The sequence below is a fragment of the Pelobates fuscus genome, chromosome 6 (assembly GCF_036172605.1).
Source record: "Pelobates fuscus isolate aPelFus1 chromosome 6, aPelFus1.pri, whole genome shotgun sequence".
Taxonomy (NCBI): domain Eukaryota; kingdom Metazoa; phylum Chordata; class Amphibia; order Anura; family Pelobatidae; genus Pelobates; species Pelobates fuscus.
This window is the reverse complement of record NC_086322.1, coordinates 101,839,042-101,865,154: the sequence shown is the minus strand read 5'-3', so window position 1 is coordinate 101,865,154 and position 26,113 is coordinate 101,839,042. Positions and strand designations below refer to the sequence as shown.

General features: G+C 43.1%; 1 protein-coding gene across 19 annotated transcripts in view; it reads right to left on the bottom strand.

Moving 5' to 3' along the window:
• Positions 1 to 26,113, bottom strand: part of SORBS2 (sorbin and SH3 domain containing 2) — a 293,640-nt gene that overhangs the window by 78,800 nt on the left and 188,727 nt on the right. For 14 of the 19 annotated variants that reach the window (XM_063458106.1, XM_063458107.1, XM_063458096.1 and 11 more), the window contains 2 exons: positions 20,319 to 20,402; positions 17,143 to 17,199 (listed from right to left, as the gene is read on the bottom strand). The exons of the other annotated variants lie outside the window; for them this stretch is intronic. In XM_063458106.1, coding sequence (XP_063314176.1) covers positions 17,143 to 17,199; positions 20,319 to 20,402 — 141 coding nt within the window. The remainder of the gene's footprint in view (positions 1 to 17,142; positions 17,200 to 20,318; positions 20,403 to 26,113) is intronic. 19 annotated transcript variants of the gene reach the window in all.

The window sequence follows — 26,113 nt, the reverse complement described above, 5'->3', positions numbered from 1 at the left end:
AGTTTGTAAATTAGAAAAGTCTCCATAGTACAAATGTATTTCATAGACAACTATATAACCCTATAGAGCTCAATATGGTCAGGATAACTATAGACAACTAAATTAGAATTACATTTACCACTAAATACATTTAGTTTATCTAGCAATGTTTATAATGCATATCACCCTAATGGGTGCATGTATAATGAAGCAAAAGAGAGAACTGCAGTTTTTCTGCTACCCTGGCACCTTACAGACAGAGCCTGAGGCTGATAGTCTACAGTGCAAATCTGGGATAGTTCGTTTATATGTATAATGAACACCTTGTTATTTTAAATTTGTAACTAATTTTTATTTATATTATTCATTTTCTATATTCTGCATTTTGCAACCATCATGTTATTACCATCTGAGGATTGTATCCGGACATCCTACCAGGGTAGTAGTCAAACAGCTTGACAACTTAGCTGGAATGCACCAAGCGCCAGTAACAACCCCCAGGAGAGCCACAAGGTCCTGCTAAGAGCTTCCATTTTCTAGCCTGAGGTAAACCCAGAAGTGGTTGGGCTCTAGCTTAGAGCAGAGAACTTCTGGCTCTCCTGGAGGAGGTGGCTTGCACCTGGCAAATCCCAGTTAAGTGGTCAAATCTTTAAACAAAAAAAATATATATATAAAACTTTTTACCATTTTACATTATATATATATATACACACACACACTTATTTATATATGCATATCTTGTAACTCTTGGATGGGAATTCATGCATTTTTTATATTAATACTCCCCCCTTCTAGCACCATCTTCTGCACTGTTCGCTTGTTTTTTTTCTCTCTCCCTCCCCCTCCCCCCCTCACTCTGTGATCCTGGCATAAGATATTTAAGACCCTCTGCAAGAATGGTGTCTATGTTCTATCAAACCTGTCTTATCTGCACATGTCGCTTTCACCCCTGTATCACAACTCAAAGTTGAATTATATGTGTTGTCTTGCTCAGAAATGCTTCAGACTTGAGAAAGGGAGGTTCTCCCGAAAGCTTGTCATTAAAAAACTCTGTTCGTCCAATAAAAAAGGTATTACAAGATACAAATTTTATCTGTTTTTTACATATACACACACATACACAAAGACATGGGGGAAAAAAGTAAACCCTTTTAAAATTCTATGATTTTACATATCAGGATATAGAACAATCATATGTTCCTTAGTAGGTCTTAAAATTAGGTAAACGTCACCTGATTAACAATAACACATGACATATTACACCATACCATGATTTAGTTAACAAAACTAAAGCCAAAATGGAGAAGACGTCTGAAAAACTAAGTACACCCTTGGCTCTTCCATAGGAAATAAGAGGCTAAGTAGCAGATAAGTGCGACAAATCAAATACCTTTGATTTTATAACAAGACACGGAGGCTCATATTGCATATCCCTTTCTTTACTGTTGACAAATAGCAGCAAAGGAAACAAACAGAATGAAAAAAGAATGAACATGTGATAACATAGGCCCCTCCCCCTCAGGTCCCAGTATAACAGGCAGCACTTCCCTTCCATTTCCCTCTTTCTTTGCTGCTCTGACACAAAGATAAGTACATGCCATATTTTCTCTTATATACTGTTCATTGATAATTTAATTGATTTTTATTTAATTTGTATTTATTTAGTCTTTTATTTCTAAGGTTAGTAATTGTGTCGTTATACACTAGCCTCAGGGCCCAGACCTCCCCTGCTTATGTAATCTTGTCTGTTTCTTCTGCTCGAGCGCCTCTCTGCGCACTTCTTCTTGTTTCATAATTCCTCCGCGTAGCTTGCGGGTGCCGCGAATCCCGCGAGATTCCTGGCGGCCATTTTCTGTCATTCTGTCCCTACCTCTTAGTGTGTCGCTGGTCTGGGCCCTGGTGAGAGCGTTTTTTCCTTTGCTTAGTTTGTTTGGGTGACTAACCCATACGTCCTTTATCATGCCTAAACCCAGACTATCTACTGGGTCCGCTCACTCTGGGGAGTCGGATTCCCCAGTAATCAGAACTGAGGCCCCTGTCACCTCAGATATTTCGCCTTCTATGGCGGATGGGACTACCCAACCCGGTGGACCACAGTTTCTAGCGCTACAGCGCTCAGTGACAGACGCCATTATGGCTGCAATGGGGTCTATGTCCTCCACCCTCTCCCACACCATTTCACAAGCCCTCTTGCCCCGTCCTTCAGACGAGCAACTCTCGGGCACCTTGACACCCCAGGGAGAGGTATCTAAAGGGGACTTAAAAAAGGCTGCCCGTAAGTCTAAACACTCCTCTGCCTCCAGAAACACCATGACTGGCGTACCTTCGGTCGCCCCGGAAAGCGTGTCCCATCCACGCAAAAGAGCCTTTCCGCGCCAGGCAGAACGGGCGCGGCTTTGGAAATGTGCTAGAGCACAGATTGAGAGCGACACCGACTCAGAAATCGGGTCAAATGAGGAGGCTATGAACGAGTCAGATACCGACTCTGATGCGGATTCCGCCGATGGCGCTCTCGACCTCCTTTCCTCTGCTCAGGCAGAGATGCCCGGAGGCGAGACAGGGACTAGGAACCCCGCGGCTGCGGGGCCATCCCTCGTGGATCCTTCGGGGGTCCCACTCTTCGACCCGGATGACCTTCATCATCCGAGGTCGGCGGAGTGGCTCCCGGCCGACCACGTTGCCACTTACCTGGAAAATTGGGTCAGAAAACCCTTAAGCAAGGCGGCCCGCAACAAATTGAGGGCGGAGTGTCCTAGGCCTCTGGTGCCCAACAAGGTGTGTGACACCCCAGAGGTTGATCCTAAAATGACCCAGTTCCTCACTAAACTGGGCTGGAATCCCCGTAAAGGACTAGAGTCCGCTTTGAAGTCCTGCCAGGACAAGCACCTGGACATATTCGGGCCTTTGGCCAAATTATTTGACTTGGCGGAAGACGCCAGAGCGGAGAACCGCATGGTCGACCCTGAAGACCTTAGAGGTTGGGTCCAGAGAGCAATTTGTATTGCTGGGAGCGTAAATACCTCCCTATCTATTGAAAGGCGTAAAGCCATATTGTTCAAAATTGAACCAAAACTGGCCAACCTCGCCCTTACGGAGGCGGGCAAAGACGCCCAAGGACTCCTCTTCGGAGACTCCTTCATCAAAGACTTAGGGCGTTTTGTGGGGGCATTCACGGCTCTAGACAAGGCCCAGGCCTCCATGAGGCGAGTATTCCAGGGGCGGGTCTCTACCAGGGCCGGCAGAATCAGGAGCCGTCTGTCCGGCCGCAACTATCCCCAATCCCGTGGCACGGGAAGAGGCTCCTTTCAACAATATCACCAATACCAGGAGACCTCCCGCCCCATGTTTTTTCCATCCCGTGGACGTCAATGGCGATCCAGAGGCCTTCGGAGTAACCCAAACTCCAGACGACCATACGGTGAGTTGCCTTCTACCACACATTTCTTCTCCGGGTTACATAGGGGGCAGACTCCAACATTTTTTCCCAGCCTGGTCACAAATCACTTCAGATCCCTGGGTACTGGCCACTATTCAGGGCTTCCATATAGAACTCACCTGTCACCCTACACACATTCCCCCTCCTCGACCGATCCGCTTTTCCATCCAGGATCGCGGTCGGATCGACGAAGAACTTTCATCCCTCCAGTTCAAAGGGGCTATCGAACTAGCACCCCCCAGCCCTGCGGGCGTAATAAGCAATATCTTCCTAGTGGAAAAGAAAGGCGGCCAATTGAGGCCAGTCATAAATTTGCGCCCCCTCAATGCCGTAGTCAGGTACCGCCATTTCAAAATGGAGGGTATTCACCTGCTAAGGGATCTCCTCCTCCACGGAGACTGGCTAGCGAAACTAGACCTAAAAGACGCGTACCTGACAGTGCCAATAGCAGAGGCCTCTCGGGACCTCCTACGCTTTTACTGGCGACACGAAACATGGCGATTCACCTGTCTGCCCTTTGGCCTATCCTCAGCCCCGTGGTGTTTCACGAAACTTCTACGGCCCGTTATGGCCTGGCTACGCAGTCGAGGAGTTCGGCTAATCGTCTACCTAGACGATATTCTGCTCATGGCTCAGGAGCGCTCCACCCTCCTCTCACATCTACGACTAGCCATAAACCTCCTGTCACGCTTAGGTTTCATAATCAACTGGGAGAAGTCATGCCTGACCCCCGCCACCCGCTTGGAATTTCTAGGTTTCCAAGTGGATTCGGGGGCAGCGACGCTGAGTCTCCCGATATCCAAGATTCGATCCATCCGCAAAGAATTGCGCAGGGCCCTTATCCGACCCCAGCTCACCTTACGCCAATTGGCACGCCTCATAGGCCTACTGGCCTCTTCAATCCAGGCCGTGTTCCCAGGCCCACTCCACTACCGAGCGCTACAGCGCCTAAAGATCGCTCACCTAAGAGCCGGGGCATCCTACGCAGACCTAGTCTCTCTGGACAACGAGACGAAAGACGAGTTGCGATGGTGGATTCTCAACCTGTCTGCGTGGAATGGCAAAGCCATCTTCGGCTTAACGCCGGAATTCACGATCGACTCGGATGCGAGTCTACACGGTTGGGGAGCCCACTGCGAGGGCATCTCAACTGGGGGCCGGTGGTCGGAGTCCGAAGCCCGACTACATATCAATGCCCTGGAGCTTCTGGCAGGCTCCTTCGCCATCCGCAGCTTCGCCAAGGACCGTGCCCTATCATGTATTCGGCTCCGCATGGACAATGTTTCGGCGGTGAGATATGTCAACCACCTGGGTGGTACACAGTCGGCGGTCCTGGCCAGGTTGGCAAAAGATTTTTGGGAATTCTGCCTGGAACGGAACCTGATGGTCTACGCAGAATACTTACCTGGTCTGCACAACGTCCAAGCGGACTGGGGTTCACGTTATCTTTCAGACACCAGCGACTGGAGATTAGCCAGGAAGGTGTTCTCCAACATATCATCTCTCTGGGGACCATTTACCATAGACCTTTTCGCCTCCCGGCTCAATTCCCAACTCCCACGCTTCTTCAGCTGGAGGCCGGACCCAATGGCGGAGGCAGTGGATGCCTTCCTACAAGAGTGGAAGGAAGGCCTCCTCTATGCCTTTCCCCCATTTTCCATGATCCCTCGCTCACTCCTGCAGACCCGCAAACACCGGGCGGAGCTAGTCATGGTCACCCCATTCTGGGAGACGCAGTCTTGGTTTCCCCAAATGCTCGAGATGACGTTGGACTATCCTCGACTCCTGCCGGGTCGCCACGACCTGCTACAAGACCCGACGGGTCGCTATCACCCCCTCCGGCTGGAGGGCTCTCTCCCACTTCTGGCGTGGCGAATCTCCGGGGACCCTGGGAAATCCAAGGAGTTTCGGACGCAACTAGACTCTTATTGGCTGCAGCGTGGGCTCCCGGCACTAGACGGGCATATGGGTCAGCTTGGCGAGCTTGGGCTAGCTGGTGCATGGCTCGGAACGAGGATCCCGTTTCGGCCCCTGTAACAACGATCCTGCAGTTCCTGACGTCTCTCTTCGAAGCCGGTAAGGCTTACAGGACCATTAACCTTTACCGTTCCGCTATCTCGGCGATTCACCAAGGCTTCGAGGGCCGCCCCGCGGGACAACACCCTCTAGTGTGCCGACTCGTCAAGGGCTCTAGATTTTCAAGGCCACCCAGGCCCCGCTACTCCACGACCTGGGATGTTTCAGTTGTATTGGCTTTCCTCTCATCCTGGCCCGCTAACGCAGGACTCTCCCTCAAACAGCTGTCGGCCAAATTGGTGTGCCTGCTCTGTCTCATCTCATGCAAGAGAGTCTCGGATGTCAATGCACTGGACGTCGATGCCAAGTCATACACCCCGGACGGGGTAACTTTTAACATCAGCAGACGCACTAAGACTTCAATCAAGGCGGTATCCTACCCTAGTTTCCCTGCCTCTCCTTCGCTATGCCCAGTGACCTGCCTTCGTGAATACGAATCTCGCACCGAACCACACCGATCTACTGCCTCCCGTCAGTTGTTCTTATCTTTCCGCCCCCCTTTTCACCCAGTTTCCAGCACTACCTTATCACGCTGGGTGAAATGGCTGCTGGCCCAAGCGGGCATTGACACTACAGTGTTCGGCGCCCACTCAGTACGAGGGGCTTCGGCCTCTTCTATGATGTCTGCGGGCGCCCGCCTGGAAGACATTATGAGAACAGCTGATTGGTCTAGGGAATCTACCTTCCGCGAATTCTACTTTCGGCCGGCCCCACACACATTCGCTGTAATAATGGATCAGCTTTAAACTTGCAATATGAGCCTCCGTGTCTTGTTATAAAATTGCATGATTTTGCTATTACATGACGAAAAGTCATGATTTTATTAAAGACACGGAGGCGAGTATTGCCCCACCCTTTTTTTTTTTTGTTACTCTCACGCTGGTAAGTATATATCTCCCCACCCAAATTACTCATACCACGATACACCACATGTTATAGTTTGGGACGGTAAGTGGGGCCGTCCTTATACTTGTTGTTTTCAATATTACTGGATATGTTAACATTGATTGTTTTGTGGGATTGTATATACAAGGGTCTTTGTTCTCACTGGTGTAACCTTGTAACTAGTTACAAGTATCGACTTTAACCTGTTGGCTCCTGTCCTTTATATCTCCACAGCTTAATCTGGCAAGACGTCTAGCAAGGGTCCAGTTTATTGGTCTCCTCCCGCTGTCCTCCATCGGTCCTATGGATTCTACGGCCACACTTCCCAGTTTGTGATGTTCTTCCTCCTCGGTTTTTTCTGTTATTACCTTGGGACTTTATTCTCGCATTACTCTAGTTATGGACATTGTTCTTTGGTCGCATCTGCAGAAAGAGGGAAATGGAAGGGAAGTGCTGCCTGTTATACTGGGACCTGAGGGGGAGGGGCCTATGTTATCACATGTTCATTCTTTTTTCATTCTGTTTGTTTCCTTTGCTGCTATTTGTCAACAGTAAAGAAAGGGATATGCAATACTCGCCTCCGTGTCTTTAATAAAATCATGACTTTTCGTCATGTAATAGCAAAATCATGCAATTAATTGATCATCAGCAGTCTGACCCCTGGAATGAAGTAAAAGTTTTAGCAGTTTCCTGGTCTGGAATACTCAGGTGTGTCTTAACACAATATCAAGCAGAAAAGACACCAGCAATGATCTTAGAGAAGATATTGTTGCTGCCCACCGTTATAAGGTAATTTCCAAATAATTTAAAGTCCCTCATTCTACAGTGAGAAAGATCATTCAAAAGTGGAAAACATTCAAGACAGCTGCCAATCTTTCCAGGGGTGGATGTCCTAGCAAATTTACCTTAAGGTCAGACCATGCAATGCTCAGAGAAATTGCAAAAAAACAATTACATCTCCGACTCTACAGGTCTCAGTAAGCATGTTAAGTTCATGACAGTATTGTAACAGACCGTTTTGCTCACCAGAGGTTAAAAAACGTTTAGGCGATATTCCCCTTTCCAGATGCACTGGCAGCTACTGTAAGCACCAATCTCCCGAACTGCAAACTACACGAATCCTGGAAACAGCTGAACAGGAAAAACCATACGAAAGGTTTACACTCCTGGCAGTCAGCATACAATCCAATTCCCCGAATAACGAGACGACACTTCGTTTTGAGGGTTAAGCAGAATCTGACTGTCCTGGCACATATAGCCTCTTTTATTCCCAATCCACAACCACAGTACAGCCCACAGGGTTTTACAGAACAACCAATCAATCTGTACAATACACACAGACACTATTCTAAAGTCAACGTAAGGTCATCTGTCCGACAGCCCAAGCTTAGCTGAAATGGAGTCATGCAATAGGGCAATGATCCCAAGCACCCCAGCAAATCTACAACAGAATGGCTTAAAACAAAAATCAAGGTGTTAAAAAGGCCCAGTCAAAGTCCAGACGTCAACCCGATTGAATTGCTGTGGCGGGACCTTAGGAGAGCTGTCCATAAACAAATGCCAGCAAACCTCAATGAACTGAAGCAAAGTCACACAAAAAACGATTACTTTAAGTTACTGCTGATCAAGGTGATTCTACAAGCTATTGAGTCAGAAGGTGTACTTTTTTTTTTTAAGTCTGTCAAGAGACTTTCTACAGGTTATCCAATGATGTGCTTCACAGAAATAAATAAAACAAAAAGAAAATAAATCCTACTCCAACTTGGAGACTTACAAAACAGCAGTATTCCTAACTATCCAACTGGCCAGCTAATCCAGTTCCCAGTTTTACACAATTTAAACACAGCACTTACACAGTACCCTTTCCTTTAGAGCAAGCATGTCAAACTCAAAGTCTGGATCGGGCCACATAAACAAGGTTTAAGTTTAGGTGGGCCGCAAAAAAACAAACAAACAAAAAAACACGTACATTTTCATAGAAACGTAGGCTTATTTTTAAAAGTACAGTATAAACCCCCCAGCATCCCCCTCTACTAAACCACAGCACCCCCTCTACTAAATCCCAGCCCCCCTCTACCACCCTGTGCCAAATCTGATCCTCCCGCTGACACACACACATACAGACACACACACTCGCTGACCGACACACACACACTCGCTGACCGACACACACACACTCGCTGACCGACACACACACACACTCACACTCGCTGACCGGCACACACACACACTCACACTCGCTGACCGGCACACACACACTCACACTCGCTGACCGACACACACACACACTCGCTGACCGACACACACACACACTCGCTGACCGACACACACACACACTCGCTGACAGACACACACACACACTCGCTGACCGACACACACACACACTCACACTCGCTGACCGACACACACACACACTCACACTCGCTGACCGGCACACACACACACTCGCTGACCGACACACACACACACTCGCTGACCGACACACACACACACTCGCTGACCGACACACACACACTCGCTGACCGACACACACACACACTCGCTGACCGACACACACACACACTCGCTGACCGACACACACACACACTCGCTGACCGACACACACACACACTCGCTGACCGACACACACACACACTCACTGACCGACACACACACACTCGCTGACCGACACACACACACACTCGCTGACCGACACACACACTCGCTGACCGACACACACACACACTCGCTGACCGACACACACACACACTCGCTGACCGACACACACACACACTCGCTGACCGACACACACACACACTCGCTGACCGACACACACACACACTCGCTGACCGACACACACACACACTCGCTGACCGACACACACACACACTCGCTGACCGACACACACACACACTCGCTGACCGACACACACACACACACTCACTGACCGACACACACATACTCGCTGACCGACACACACATACTCGCTGACCGACACACACACTCGCTGACCGACACACACATACTCGCTGACCGACACACACATACTCGCTGACCGACACACACATACTCGCTGACCGACACACACATACTCGCTGACCGACACACACATACTCGCTGACCGACACACAAACACACTCGCTGACCGACACACAAACACACTCGCTGACAGACACACAAACACACTCGCTGACAGACACACAAACACACTCGCTGACAGACACACAAACACACTCGCTGACACAGACACACACATACTCGCTGACAGAGACACATACTCACAGACAGACACACACATACGTTTCCTTATTGCTCCTTACCTTATGGAGCTGATGGGGCATCTCCCTGGAGTCCTTCCTGCTCCCACGCGCGGTTTAGTGATGCACAGTGCCGGAATATTCCGGCGCCCGGCTTCACTTCAGGAACACTGAGCTCCCTCGCTGGCCCTCTTCCCCGGCCGGGTAAGTATTACCAGAGTAGGCACCTGCAAAATGGGGAAAGCAGGTGCCTACTCTGCTATAACACTGAGCATTCACTTGCGGCTCGGTGGGCCGCAAAGACGGTCCTTGTGGACCTCGAGTTTGACATGCTTGCTTTAGAGTCTTAGGGTCTCAGGCTTAACTACCTCCTCTCTCCCATCTGTTAGACTCTCTGATGCCTTCAGAGGCTGACCTTTTAAACCACTAGTGCAAGTTAATTACATTCACCTGAAAGGGCTGACTTCCACCAATTAACCCTATCATGCTGGGAATAGAGAGCACTCCAATCTGTTACTTACTGTCAGGATTATGGTTGATCCAGCATGCAGAATAGTATCACATCTAGGACCAAGGGTAACGTCTAACCGGACATACCACAGAATAGTCAAAATACTTGCTGAGGTCAGGGAAACAGAATGAGACAACGATGAGGAAGGCCAGAAGTCAAGGATACCAGAAATCAGGGAAGTCAAAACGAAGCCAAATTCAAATACCAGAAAAGCGCAATCAGGAACACACTAGCTAGTGGAAACCACGAAAGGGCAAAGAAGAAATAAAGAAATGGGCTTTTATAGCCCTTCCCTATAATTCATTGATGGGCAGGGATCACCTGACTCCAGAACATGTATGTGCTCTCTTTGTGTGGCCGCACACACACGTCTGTGTGACCTCTTACCCTGCTGGAGGCAGGGCTATATCTTTTATTGCTTTTACAGCAGCCGGCATCCATGGGAAAGCCGCGTTCGCTGGGGAAGTTAATTTTTTTAAGGCGTCTGTCTGAAGGGGTGGTATACCTGTTACAGATAAGAGGCTTAAGTAGGGATACATAAAACGTATTAGGAATACGGAGCGAGGCAGGGAGAGCCAGAGAATAAGAAACAGGATTAATCTTACGAATAATTCAAAAGGGACCAATAAACCTGGGTGCAAACTTGATACTAGGGACTTTGAGTTTAATATTCCATGTGGAGAGCAATACCCTGTCATCCACCTGGTAAACAGAGTTGGCACCCTGCCTTCTATCAGCATGCTGTTTGAAATGAGCCGTAGCTGTTTCTAGAGCTGTGTGGACCTTAGTCCAAGTCTCACGAATACATGTGAGATGGTCATCCAGAGTGGGAATAGCAGTGTCAGAAAATACTGCAGGGAGGATAGTAGGATGACGACCGTAGTTAACAAAAAATGGACTATGTTCAGATGAGTCATGGGTAGCATTATTTCTGGCAAATTCGGCCCGTGGTAACAAATCAGACCAGTTCCCCTGAGCGCCATTAATAAAACATTGTTTTAGCGATTGGTTGGCTCGCTCAGCCGCACCATTGGTTTGAGGATGGTAAGAAGAAGAAAATGATAATTCAATGCCCAACTGTTTAGAAAATGAAATAAAGAATTGAAAAATAAACTTACAAAAATAAAGATCCAAATCACTAATATTTGATACTAGAATACTCTGAACCAAACCTTGCAAACTGGTTTCTCAAATCACCAGCAACCCCCCTCCCTTCTTTGACTTCTTTGGCAATATTTTTAAGATCGTCTTTTTCTTTCCATCCAACCTCATTCCTCATGCTCAACTTAAGTCTACTCAACATCTCACACCAGCTTGTACTTCAGCTTTATTTCTTCTCTCAATAACTCCCCTAGTATTTGCCCACAAGACTCTTCTTGGGTCCATAGCTCTGCCATTGCATTGTATTGCATTAATAGAGCACTGTGGCAGTCTGCTGCCTGACTAGCATTTGTGAAATAATTAAAGGGGCACTATAATCACCAAAACAACTTTAGATTAATGAAGCCATTTTGGTGTATAATCCTGCCCCTGCAGTCTCACTGCTCAATTGTCTGTCATTTAGGAGTTAAATCGCCTCATTTACACCTCCCTGCATGGCATGTGACTTACTGTAAAGTGATTTATAATGTATAACCTTTATTGCACATTCTGTTAAATTTAGAATGTATCATCTCCTGCTCTGTTAATAGCCTTCTAGACCCTGCAGGAGCTTCCTGTGTGTGATTCAAGTTCAAATTAGAGTGCAGGAGATAAAGCCTTCTAAAAAAAAGTTAAAATCTGATTAAACTAAAGGGGGCGGGGCCTGACTGCCATGGTGGAGAGACGTGTAATGCTCGAGCTCCTCTCCAAATCTAACAAAATAAGCATTTCTAACCTCATCTAAAACCTACAAAGCGATCAGCATACTCCCTGTAAGGGGTACATCACCCGGTGGAGGTAGGAGATCCGACGAATCACCGCCACAGCAAACCCTGAAACATGCGGCCTAGAGGGAACCGGACGGGAGAGGCGGCCGATCTCCCAGACCGGTGCTGCCCAAAGGCCCACGCTAACATGATGGTGCCCCGTTACCCCCCCCTCTGGACCGGCGGGGGTGATCCCGGTCCACATCGAGGGGCCTGTACTGACATGCTGGAGACAGGGGAAACAGCCGCCGAACCCACAGAGACAGCTAATGACTTTCTAAACATGGCGTCAGCCACGCGGCACCCTGACCCCGTTGAAGACCAGGCAGACTTGATGTACAGGCTAGACAAAATATTAGAGAATTTCTGGATTAAGCTGGAGGAAAGGAGGTATCGGATCGAACAAGGTCAGCATCGATTACACTCACCCCCTCAGCTGCAAACAGCCCCACGGCGGACATCCTCGGCCCAAGCCGGGAAGAAAGCCCTAAGATGGCGACGAAGCAGGAGGCTCTCATTCCTCCGACGGCTGCAAATGAGCAGGCGGAAACCGCCCCGAGCCATGGCAAAGGCTTGTAAAGAGCCCGGAGCTCACCTAACTGCCTCCCTATTTAAGAGGAACACAACAAAGCAACGCCCGCCTACAAACGATCTCCAGAGACTGAACCGCACACCAGGCTTGCGAGGCAGAGCGCCGCAAACACCCCCGATATCCAGCCACCGATCAGGCCAAACTAATCCGGAGACACACCGGATGCGAAGCACTGGTATACCCACAAGACGCACCTACCGAGCGGCTGAAGCTGCTGCTGGGACCGTTCGTCCTTCATCTGAGCTGGGCGCTCATCAGGAGGAACTCCTCCATAGCCTGCCATACACCCAGGGAGAAGATCGGAATCCGGCGGAACCCTGGGCCCACGATCCTGTTGATGGGATCAATGGCAAAAGGGCACGAGCGCCTACTAAGGCCTCAGGCCGAAGACAGACGACCCCTGAGCACGGCGACACCGCAGCGTCGACGAAAATCAGTCGTCCTTACCATCGGAGAAGGCATATCTGCAGACCGGAATGGACCTCCGACTTGGCACAGCTCCACGAGGCCACCATCCCGAGCCACAGCAGACGAGCCGCCGGCAACCGAGCAGCTCTCATACCCCGCGGAGTGGGCTGATTCCATTGATAGACACTAACGGACATGTCAGCTACAGCCTGGCGATATGACTAGCGCTTAGCTAGGACTTGGGACGTAAATTTTGAACAAAGTCTATTGAATTCCTTATGTTTGCTCCTGTACCTTACCTCCGTTGACCAGTTTAGCATGACCTTATGAGGTTCCCTGACACGCAAGTAATATGCTAAAACAATGCCTAAGCCAGTTAGCCTAAACAGTGTACTTCTGCAGATCTCGTACCTTATGAGCATAGTATACCCGCCTGCCCTAACGCAGTTACATGGCCTCATACCACAGCATAGCGGGTCTCACACACGATATCTTAGACTCTGCAAATGCTACGCACTCTAGCACAAAAACAGCCTTGCCATGTGTTACGTTACTCTGCTATAACCATGACACAATTATATAGTATATGTATGTCTAGGCTAGCACCCTACACACTGAGCAGCAGGCTCTTGTAAATGCATTATAGGTTAGGCAATAGCTACTCGATGGGTCTGCTTTAGATTTAACACATTTATATGTTACTGAAAATATGTCTTAAGACTAGTATGATAAGCGGTGCCCTGAGCGGAGGTTAACATTATTCTACGAGATACTATGCTACCAACCAAACTGTAAACACTACACGGGTCTTCCTGCATATTTACACTGCATTCATTGCTATTACTGTGCATCCCACTGCTGGGCTAGAATACTTTTGACTACTGTTGTTCACATTGTTTTAATTCAGTCTCCATAGGCCAGCTTTAGCCTGTACAGTTCAGCCTGTATGTTCTTATTTAATCATTGGATTCCCACTGTTAAGCACCAATTATTCTTATTCTTGTTCTTCTAATCATTATATTAACCAAGCTTGTATTATTATGTTTACATGACGCCCACAAAAAACAAAAAAATTTGGCAGTCTTTCTTAGGGATGTATTGTGTACCATCTTGCTGACAATTACTCAGGTTACCCCACAGTACCCCCTCTTTATGTTCTGTACCCCATAACGCAAATGCCATAATAAAAGAAAGATTTAAAAAAAAAAAAAAAAAAATCTGATTAAACTAAAACCCATTTTTTTCATAGAGGCAGTGTGAGTCACAGCCAAGGGAGGTGTGCCTAGGGCTGCATAAACAGAAACAAAAGGGGTTTAACCCCTAAATGGCAGATAATTAAGCACTGAGACTTGAGCAGTGAATCAATGCTTTCCATTGGGGGATTTTTTTTAAAGAGGCTGCATGTCCTAATGCACCCAGTGTTTAACATTGCAAGACTAAGGGGGGCAGGGACACTGCACCCAAACCACTTCAATGAGAGGAAGTGGTCTGGGTGCCAATAGTGTCCATTTTAACTCTCCACTGCTCAAATACAAAATTATTTAAAAAAAACACTGTTTTGTAGATATGCCCAAAATCAAATTCATGCATTTAAGTAGCATTTTTTCTATTGGGCGGTATATCTAAAAACAGCTAGCAAAACCTGCAGTTCTCTTGTCTGCAGTCTTTGAAAACCCTTCCCTTCTAGCCCTGCACAGACTTTCTGTTGCTGTCCAATCACAGACTTCTCAACGCTGCTTAAAGAACCACTATAGGCACCCAGACCACTTCAGCTCAATGAAGTGGTCTGGGTGCCAGGTCCCCCTAGTTTTAATCCTGCAGTTTCAGAGAAATTGCTATGTTTACACTACTGGGTTAATCCAGCCTCTAGTGGCTGTCTCCTTGACAGCCACTAGAGGCCGCTTCTGTGAGTCCAGCGTCAAAAAAGATCACCGTAGGATCCCCATAAGCCTCTGGCCACACATGTGCATTCGGATCCACTCGTTAGTGGACGTCGATGGAGGAGGTGAGGTGCCGAAGTTAAGCAAATAAATGGTTAATTAACCATTTATTTGCCGCAGATCGGGGTCCTTGTCACCGCTCTATAGTGGTAGGAATATATATTTGTATTCCTAACGCTATAGTGTTCCTTTACTTAGAAAGATTTTTAAGGCAGGTGCTCTAAGCAATTGCTGCTTGAGCTTAGCTCCATTGAGCTAAACTATCAGGAAATAACAGGACCGGTTGTCTGCTTAAAAGCCAGGGGTGTGTGACAAAGTTAATTTATAAAAGTGTCAATTTCTATTGAAATCTGCACTTTTTGCAAAATAAAAAATATGACACACTCCACACATAGATCCTTTCAGCAATCTAAAATGCTTTAGAAGTCTGGAGAGTTCCTTTAACCTAAATTTGTTCTTGTGGATATAGTGTCTTTTTAACAATAGCAGACAACCTAATAATATATAGGTAAAAGGAATCATAGGAGGATCCTTTTAAATGTACTTCAAGCACAACAGTCAGCCCTTACCTTAAGATATTATTATAACTAGATTTAAATCTTATCCAAATATTGATGGCATATCAAGAGAGCAAAATATGAACGGTCTAGAACAAAAAGCAGTATTATTTGAAAGGAGAATGTAAGATAAAAGTTGACAGTTTAAAAACAAGCCATGACCCCATCTTTCTACCTACATCCAGTTCTTGTGTGTACAATGATAGGTACAGTATTCACAAACATTCTTTGTGTGACACTGCCAGGTACAAGGGGAACATTAGCTGAAATAGCAGAATGTTTAGGATACCTTCTTCGTGTGACTCAGATAATCTATATGTGGGTGTCAGCTGAAACAATCTTGTTTTTCATACAGAAATGCCAGCAACTTTGCTGATTTATATTAAAGACGGCTAAATTACAGGGGCGATTTCTAAACAGATTAGTGGAAGTAAGTGGAACACATTCATGACAAATATGTTTACTGCATAAATCCATGTCACCGCAGCTCCTGCATATGTGTATATACACACACACACATTCATATAGAATATATTATTAACTGTATTCAACCAGAATTTCTCCCACTCTTTGGAGCTTTGTCACAGCATATTTTGTGGAGAAATGCTATCCACACAATCCTATAATCCATGGTTTCATTTAAGACATTAAAACAAATACTGATAATTATATAGGAGGGATAGCATGGGAATGGCTATCGCTGTTGGTGGACAATTATTTTCTGGACTGATTGTATTAAATCCAGTACACACAAAAAAAAACAACTTTTAAATCATCAGAAATGAGAAAGTGATAATTCTGTTTATTAGAATTTTACAGAACCCAGAGAGGAATGAATATGTATTTGCATAATATGTGAATCTTACTGTAGGTTTTGCTGCCCCCAAACCTCAAACACCTACTAGTGAAATCTGTGCAGATTTTCATTTGGCAAAAATCACAACTTATGTGTTAAATGTGTTTTTTCTACGCCAAAAAAATTCCACTTAAATGAACAACATACTAATATTGTACAGGCCTATATTGCCTTGCAGCGATGGCAACTTACTATTCACAAAGGCAGCTTTCAGATGGAAATATTGACATTAAATGGAAGGGTTCTGACAGTGTTCGTGTATATCTCTCTATATCCATCACATTTTAGGAGGTTGACATTTTCTAGTGTGCATATATTTAATTGAGATCATATCTTATGACTGAAATTAATTCCATAATTCAAGTCTGAGTAAGCGTTAGAAAAACAGAGACAAATCAAAGCAAGAAACACAAAAACAAAAAAAAACACGAACATACACCAACCTGTGAATCATCCCTGATCAAGGACAAGAGAAATAAAATATATTGATGGGCGGAGGAGATCATAGCCGAAGGGAGAGAGAAATGTGTATACTAGCTGCCATTTGTCCAATAAAGAAAGTATTAAAATATATTGCAGTACTCCATTATTTTGCATCCAGAGCAATGGACTAACAATAGGTACTCATGAAAAAAATAAACAACTAGATGAAGAACAGCTGGCTCGCAAGGTGGTTATTTAGCCCCAAAACACACAAGTACATATTCATTTATTTTTCACCACGCAAACCATGCAATCAAGGAAGAAGATTTCATTTACCTCAGTAGACACACGAGGGGGACTTTCTTGAACATAATCCAATAGTTTTTTAGGAGGCTGGTGGCAGACAGAACAAAAATGTAAAGGTAAGGAAATGAGATGGAGGAAAATACATGAGATCTGAAGGTATGCAGGCAAATGACACTGGAAACGATTAGTGAAGGTCTAACAGCAACATCTTCTACAAGGAGTGGCCAAAAGATAGGTTGCCATCGGTGCTTGAACTACAGTTCCAATGTTGGCAAATGATTGGGCTTGACAGTCTACAGTAGCTGTGGATCTACCTTTTGTCCACCCCTCTTCTAAAAATTGTGAGTTACTTTATGGAGTGCCAGGGGAATAAGCGACAACCATTTGCCACACTGACAGAATTAAAAACATTTTGAATAAAAGTATTTAGTCGTGTTAAAAAATGACACAGGAAAGGCCTCACAGTCAAAATGTATATTTTTCTGTGAACAAAATATTAGTTCAAGTGATTTCAACTGTGCAGAGGACAAGGTTCCATGCAAGAAACTGAATGCAGAGACTAAATCTAATAGAATGAGATATATTCTAGAATGAACACAGTATGGCTTCACCCAGAATTTTCTTAAAGGGACACTCCAGTGCCAGGAAAACAAATCATTTTCCTGGCACTGCAGGCCCCCTCTCCCTCCCACCCCCCATCCCATGTTGCTGAAGGGGTGAAAAACCCTTCAGTGACTTACCTGAGACTACCATTGATGTCCCTCGGCGGTGGTTTAGGGTCTAGTAGACAGCCACTAGAGGAGGAGTTAACCCTGCAATGTAAATATTGCCGTTTATGAAAACTGCAATAATTACACTTGCAGGGTTATGGGTAGTGGGAGTTGGCACCCGGACCACTCCAATGGGCAGAAGTTGTCTGGGTGCCTGGAGTGTCCCTTTAAATGTACTTTAATGAAATGCTCAACATATTAATAAACTAAAATTCCACAGAGAGCAAGAAGCTCATATTATAGATAGCGGATGGAACGCATGGCAGGATGGCTGCTACATGTCTAATTAATAAGCTCTGCTTGTGGTGTTTTCCATCTGTTTTGACAGAATGAAAGCAGAACCCAGTTCTAACAAATAAGGGATAAAATCCACTAACCTAAAGCTAATTTTACACGTGAACTTTTTACATATCTGGGCAACCCACAAATGAAATCCTAGAATCTGAAGTGTGTTTGATTTGTCATGAGAAGACTCTCTATCATTGTTCAAAATGTTTCAGCTAAAAAGGACCTGAGCTCTAAGCAATTAAAGGAACACTCCATTGAAATAAATAAAATAACCATTTAGTATACTCCAAAATTATTTGTTTAATTTTGCGTGATTTCTTTGTGAGGGTTATGAAATCCTAACTTGTAATAGCCTCAGATCGAATATCTGCAGCTACTGCAAACTCTCCATCTCTTCCCTGACACAATCTTTCTCATCTATGATGGGGAATGCCCGGTAAAAGGTGTGTTGTAGAGAAGCCATGTATGTGGAGACACTCATAGACTTCATTACAGCTCATTGGGAAATCTTTCACAGACAGGCGGTGTGGGCAAGCACTTGCCTCTTGAAGAAACACTTCCTGTCTGTTTGACAGCCGCAGAGGTATAACAGAGTTAAGTGCCAGGTCTATTGAAATCAGCACTTTTATTAATTAATAAAGAGGCTACACTCTCCACACGTAAAGCACCTCAACAAGCGCCGTGCCAAGGGAGCACAGATCCCAGAACAGTGGAGGTTGCACATCTCAGCTTAGTTAATTATTCAATCAATATTGCATTTATTATGGCGAGGGATAGAGGAATCAAAAGGAAACTAAAAAAGTCTCCCTATAAGAGTGAGCTAATGTATTCAGCCACAAGTTATACTTAACCATTTTCAAATCAACAAACAAACAAAAAAGAACAACTGCATGTACAAACACCTTATTTTGTATATGCAGTAACAGAAGTAAGATATCTGCACCAAGTGTAATCAGTACAATTACACTTCTGGATAATAATTTCACAATGTGCGTGCAAAATTATAAGCAACAACTGCATGGTAATGCTATGTTATCTGTATTAACCACCACAGTGTTCCATTAATACATTCTCTAGCCTAGTAATAAGACTATAAAATTAGATATGTTACACAACAGTTCTGCAAGTATCGTTAGCATATTAATATTTAGTGACCTATTCTAGAACCTATACTCAACACGCTCTTTTAAGAAGCATGGTTTATATATTTTTATATACCAACTATATTTGTCTATTAGAGCTATCAGTATTATACATTTTTTTTTTAAAGGAGCACTGTAAGTACCATAACCTCCACAGCTTATTGTAGTGGGTATGGTGCAAAGAGTGTTTTGGAGCCATCTCCTGTGTTTGTGTGAAATCTTTTTTTCCCTCCTTTGCAGCCTGGCTGTACAATGCAGAATCCAACTGGATGGCACTGAGAGTGCTAGGGGTAAGTTAAAGGACCACTATAGGCACCCAGACCACTTCAGCTCAATGAAGTGGCCTAGGTGCCAGGTCCCTCTGCAGCTGAAAACATAGCAGTTTCAGAGAAGCGGCTATGTTTCACTGAGGGTTAATCCAGCCTCTAGTGGCTGTCTCACTGACGTCCGGTAGAGGCACTTCCGCGATTCTCACTGTGAGGGGGAGGGGGTGGGGGGGACCTAATGACCATATAGTGCCAGGAAAACAAGTTTGTTTTCCTGGCACTGTAGTGTTCCTTTAACACTTTTAGCTCTTCTTGAATAAAGAAATATAGTCCAGTGAGCAGACACACAAGTGGCATAGAACTGAATTTCAATGACAGACTTATTTTTATAGAAATGCATTCGGTTTGCCGAAGAAACTAACTGCACATGGTTAACACTTACATGCTCCTGTAGGCCAGGGGTTCTTTTTACACTTAAAAGGATTAAAGCTTCCCGACCCAAGTATCGGAGAACATTACAAAAACTTTCAGTTTTAGGAATACAAGAACATGTTATAAAAAATAAAAGTGAATTACCATCATCATAGATTGACAATGATAATTTGAAATCTACAAGCATAATCTCAGTCTACTTTAGCACGCACAGTGGGAGTTAATACAACATTCTGTACAATGAATGTCATAGGCATCTCAGAATTAGAATTTCCTACTGTCAAATGTTAGTACCTAACCTCACTTACCGGATGTCCAAACTCCAGCTCTGAAAAGAATTTATACCATGGTTCATTTTCTAAATCTATCTCATCTGGATCTATGCGGTCATTCTGGAGCGGAAGGGAAGGAGGAGGGAATGAAAAGGAAGACTAAGAAAAAGTGGAGAAGCCATTTTTAATTATAAAAGCAAACACGCCAAAACGAAGAGGAGGGAAGTGATGACACAAAGATTGGGAGGGTAGGTGCAAGGGAAGATAAAACCTATTAAGAGAAGGTGTAGAACATGGGCAAAACAATCGTTAAAAGATAACCAACTAAGAATAAAAATGATTAAAATTAAAAATAACAAACACTTTCTAGGGAAAGAACAAAGCAAATATAAAAAGACAGGCCTCTGGTGAGAGTGTCCTCTTGTCTGGCAAATATATTCTTCCTGATGGTAAAACACAAGACTGAAGCTCTGATGTATGTTTTTTTTCTGATAGCTGCCCCATAGGAACTATGATAAGGGACATCCCCACAGATCCCACCTCTTGCCAACCTGTCCAAGTGGGAGGGAGAGAGAGACTGATCGCTTGTGAGCTGGTAATTAGAGCTATCTTGCGTGCCATGAATATCTTTGGTGGAGGAGGTAAGGTAAATCAATTTGCCTCCAAAATGGACTTTTCACTACCATGGGACAATTGCACATTCTAAAATTGTTTCTCTCCTGACATCTTTTCCATAGTCAGCTTTATCCTCATGTCTCATCTATCAACCCCACATATGATGACTGAAGCGGTGACGTAAAGCAACATCTGGAATTATATCGTGTTTTGTGTTGCTAAGCAAACAGAACATTGGGTATATCCAGTTTTTGTCAGGTCTACTGGAGCTGGCTTTCATGCACTCTGCTGGTGAATAATCTCTGTAGTTATCATTGGTACTGATGTGTTCTGTAATCTAACTACCTGTGCAATTTGCTAAAAGTCTGTTATGCCTTTGAGTAATAAGGTGCTATTTTGTTCTTCAAAAATGAACTGTAGAGGGGGAAAGGAGTAAAGGAGTTTCCAGCATCTTTCATTCTTAAACATGTTTTCTCCTATAGCAGGCCATACAAACTAAAACAGGCATAGTCGAATATGGAGCAATATTGAAGGCATTAGAAGTCAAAACAGAGCAACATTAAAATCAAGCGTAGGACAAAAACGCTAGTATTGATAAGACAATCACTATAGGACAGAAAAAGTCGGAAAAACTGCAAACACATAAAACAAAGTCAGGGTATGCAAAGTCATAAAGCTGTTCAAAAAATAAAATAAAAAAACACTCCAGGCTGTAATTTTAATTGTTATATTTCTTTAATACATTAAAAATGTATGTAAAAACAATTAAAACAAATATACATACTCACATTTATAGATATATATATATATATATATATATTTATTTATTGATTTATTTATTTTTTAAAGCACTGCTAAGTTTACCATATATCAAGGATTCGGGAAGTTTAAGCTCAGTTTTCAGTATTCCACTGTAAAAAAACAAAAACTAAAATACAACTCCCAATATTGTGGGGGGCTAAATATCAGAAAACAAAGTGACCCAGTAAGCAACTGAAAGATAACACGGCAAAACACAGCAATAAAAATCACAAACAATCAGCACACGCAGTCCAAGTAACATTAGAGCAGCACTTGTATTGTTATAGTAACGCAGCTGTGTAAACGCATTTAAATCAAGTATACCTATCTCATATGTACACGCTTTACAAGACCGGAGAAATTGTTCTAGGTCTTTGGAAATAATTATTAGTAAAAATAGCATGCAGCAAGATTCTCTAAAAAGGAGTTTGGGTACACTCAGCAGAGCTTGGAGCTCACAGTAAATCTTTATATTAAAGCTACAATTCTACCCCTTTATTAACAGACTTCTACGAAGAGACTGTAAAAGGAAATTATCATGAATAACACCAAACAGGATCTTTAAAACACATGTAATATCACCGGATTTAAAACGGACAGATTTATTAAATATACTCAAGCTCCTCGTTTAGGTTTACTTGCTGGGCACAAACTTCTCATTATTGTGAAATATATCCATACTGCAGATGGCACAGCATGTAATATGGGTCTACTATGCAATGCAAGAAAATAACACTTGCTCTACTTGTTCCTGTTTAAAAAAAAAAAAAAAAGCTTATGTTATTTTCCCTGTTAATGAGCATATGAGTAAGGAGGATATGTAAATTCTCAACACCTCCTTAACAACATCTATATATGGAAGGGATAAGCATAAAATCCCTGTGTTATTGCAATTTGATTATACGGGGTATAGGAAACCCAAACAATCTAAGCAACATTACAATATGTGTGAGTATACAGGATCTGAGATTTTCTTGTAGTTTTGCAATGGGCTTATACAGAGTATCTCATATACTGATTGTACTATAAAAAAAATCCAATGTTCGGTCATTTCCGATCTTACATCGATGGCCCCTCTGCAGTATTGTACTGTAACCACGAATGCTGAATAGTGTATGTAGATCATGATGCACCGAATAAAGGAAAATTAATCAAATTTTAAGCTCAAAAGGATGTTACGAAAGCAGATACACAGCAAAAACGATTAAGTCTTTGTAGCCAGCATACATTTTGTCTGCAAATTGAAACAGAGCGCACATAGCTGTATCAGTTTAATGCAATAAAATCAATCTTTGTGAGAACAGGTTCAATTCCAGAATCCCAGATTTATGTGGTATGCAGGCCAACATGACAAATCCCACAACTAACAGCTTCATTTACCTAGCCCAGGGACTCTGGGGAAATCATTACATATGTTGTGCGATTTATGTGCTAGAGGTGGCCCCACAATGCTACAATGCTAGATTCATTTGAGGTGTAGTGTTTATGCAGTGACTACAGCAAATATCACTTGGCAACATTCCTAGGTAATTTGTGACTTATAAAAACACGGCACGCCTGCTATGACAGGCTGCTCTATACCTTTAATCAAGGTATTTCCCACATAAGTTGAATTTAATATGGGGAAAAAAAAAACCTCTGAAAGTCAATGTGAGATATTTTAGCTGATGGAAACATACACATCTATTACCTTACTACTGGTATATAACCTTTGTCACTCTAGCTGCTGTTGACTGTGACTCACATTATGCAGAGCCAGTAATGCACCATAGCAGATGCAGTTCAAAGCTGCTTTAGGACAAGGTGTTGCAATCCCTGTATAGTGTGCCAGTATCTTGACTGGTATTTATGCCCTGTTGTCAAAATTCCTGCTCTTGGCTCTCATGCGATTTAATTCTCTAGCAGTGTCCTCTTAACTCTTAGCATTTGATTGGGGACTCAGCGCCAACAAGGAAGCAAGTGCTCAGCGAAAAGGGTAAAGGTATGTTTTGGTGCTTAGGAAATAGTTGTGCATATTTCTTTCAACAAATATTATAATGAAAACAATAACTGCATTTTTTGCTTATATACTTTCCCTTTAAAGTTATGAACTTCACTGGTGTTTTTTTTTTCTTTTTGCAAAGGCCAGAGAAAATATGTTAAGATTAGGATTTCTCCACGCACAGTTAGCCATGGGTTAATTTGAATTAGCATGGAAATACATATTGCTAATTATGCTATGGCTAGCAAAATATCAAGGGAGAGAGAACTGATGGCAGCCCATTCTATAATCCATTATTGCCAACTAGTTATCTTTGATGGTAATAACGAAGGTAAAAGGTATGATCGGACAATTGTAACAAACTGCAAAAATAAAATCATCATATAACTTATATTGCAATAGCACTTATGTGCTAGAATTTATGAATGGATACGTCTCTCATTACACCTAAATAATGAATAAAATAATTTACTATCAGACAATGAAGTACGGTAATAGTCTTCCTTCTAATGTAACAACTAAACTGCAGAGTGTTCAGCAAAACACTTCAGAAAGTATCAGTTTTATTAATTGCATCAGGCAAATGTTTACGTTTTTTTCTTCCATAATATAATTCTACTCAAGCAAGCTATTGTTGAATTTTTATACAGACTATATTTAACCTTTGTAACTTTTTTTTTTTTTTTGGCTGACCCTCATATCTTTTCAGTTCTTTCTTTTGACTACTACAAAAACTTTCAGAAAATGTAAGTACTTAAAGGGACACGGTAGTCACCAAAATAACGTTAGCTTAATGAAGCAGTTATAGTATATAGAGACTACCCCTGCAACATCATTGATCAATTCTCTGTCGTTTATGAGTTAAATCAATTTTGTTTGTTTTTTTGTTTATGCAGCCATAGCCACACCACCCCTGGCTACGACACACATCCTGCATTAAAAAAATGGTTTCACTTTCAATAAGATGTAACTTGCTTTAAAAGTTTTTATCTCCTGCAATGTAAATCGAACTTTAATTACACACAGGAGGTTCCTGCCGGGTATAGCAAGCTATTAACAGAGTAGGAGATAAGAGATTCTAAATTAAACATAATTTACAATAAAGTATAAACATTAGAGGACTCTTTACAGGAAGTCTTTAGCAAGGCACATGCAAGGAGGTGTAGACAAACTCAGTGATTTAATTCCTAAATGGCAGAGAATTGAGCAGTGAGACTGCAGAGCATGACCTATACACTAAAACCGCTTCATTAAGCTAAAGTTGTTTTGGTGACTATATATTTTTACTTTTAAAGGAAAACTTGTATGTGTTTCACTGTGTCAGTGCAGTAAGCAAATCCAATGCGAAGCCTTTTTATAGTAATTTTGGCTTCGACCAAGTGCACATCAGACCAATTCGCACCTAGAATGGATCACTTTTTTCCCATTGTGAGTAAAGATTTCCGCTACGTGTGCTTGAAATAATAATACTTATATAAAATAGTTTAAAACCCTGTAAATTATGTTGCATAAACAGATCAGCAGTTAGGCATGACTGATGATGGGAAAATAATGCAGTTAATTACTGGATCTTTAGTTAAATGGGCCCATTTGCTGTTGACAGTGAAGTGATTACAACTCATTTTATAAAACCCTACACATCAAGAGTTTGACATTTAAAGGTAAACATTACAATCCAGGATATCTCTACAAAGAAACAAATGCTAATGTTCGCTAAACCCAAATCTTTACAGAAATTTTACAGATTACTTCACATGAAAATGTAAAATGTTTTTTCACTCATTAGTGGAATCTTAAAAAGATACTTTTATAGATGAAACCGACAGCCAATTATTAAGCAAGACATGTCACAAAACGTGACAATTTTATCTAGCAATAAATTCGTATTTATCTCCCTGGCAAAGTATCAAAAGGAATTGTTCATATGAGGCAACAGGCTAGTTGTGGTTGTGGTTAACTGTAGGTCCTGAGTAAACCTCACTGAATTACTTGCCAGGGAAAGAAGAAAATAAAATACAACAATAAAAATAAGTCAACAAAAATGTAGTTTGATATAATAAGTATTTTCTGTATGCCCTATGGCCTCAAAATACCTGTGATGTCATGCACTAGTGCACTTGTTACAACATAATTCCAAGGTATCTTTTCAAAGTACAATTTAGCATAAAAGAAAATGTATGGTTTTACTTATTTAAGTTCCATTGCAGTAGAACAACAAAATTTACAACAAACAACAATATAATCACTGAAACAGATCCATTCGGATCAGCATCCTCTTGCTATGCATACCACAATGCATGATATGCAGCTGCTTTAGAGCATAATAGCGTTACATAGTAGCATGTAGGGCAAGGCTCATTAAACTTGTAGCTATTACAGAAGAAAGCTAGAATATATATTTTAATGTATGTGTCTGCTGGTGATTGTGCTGGCA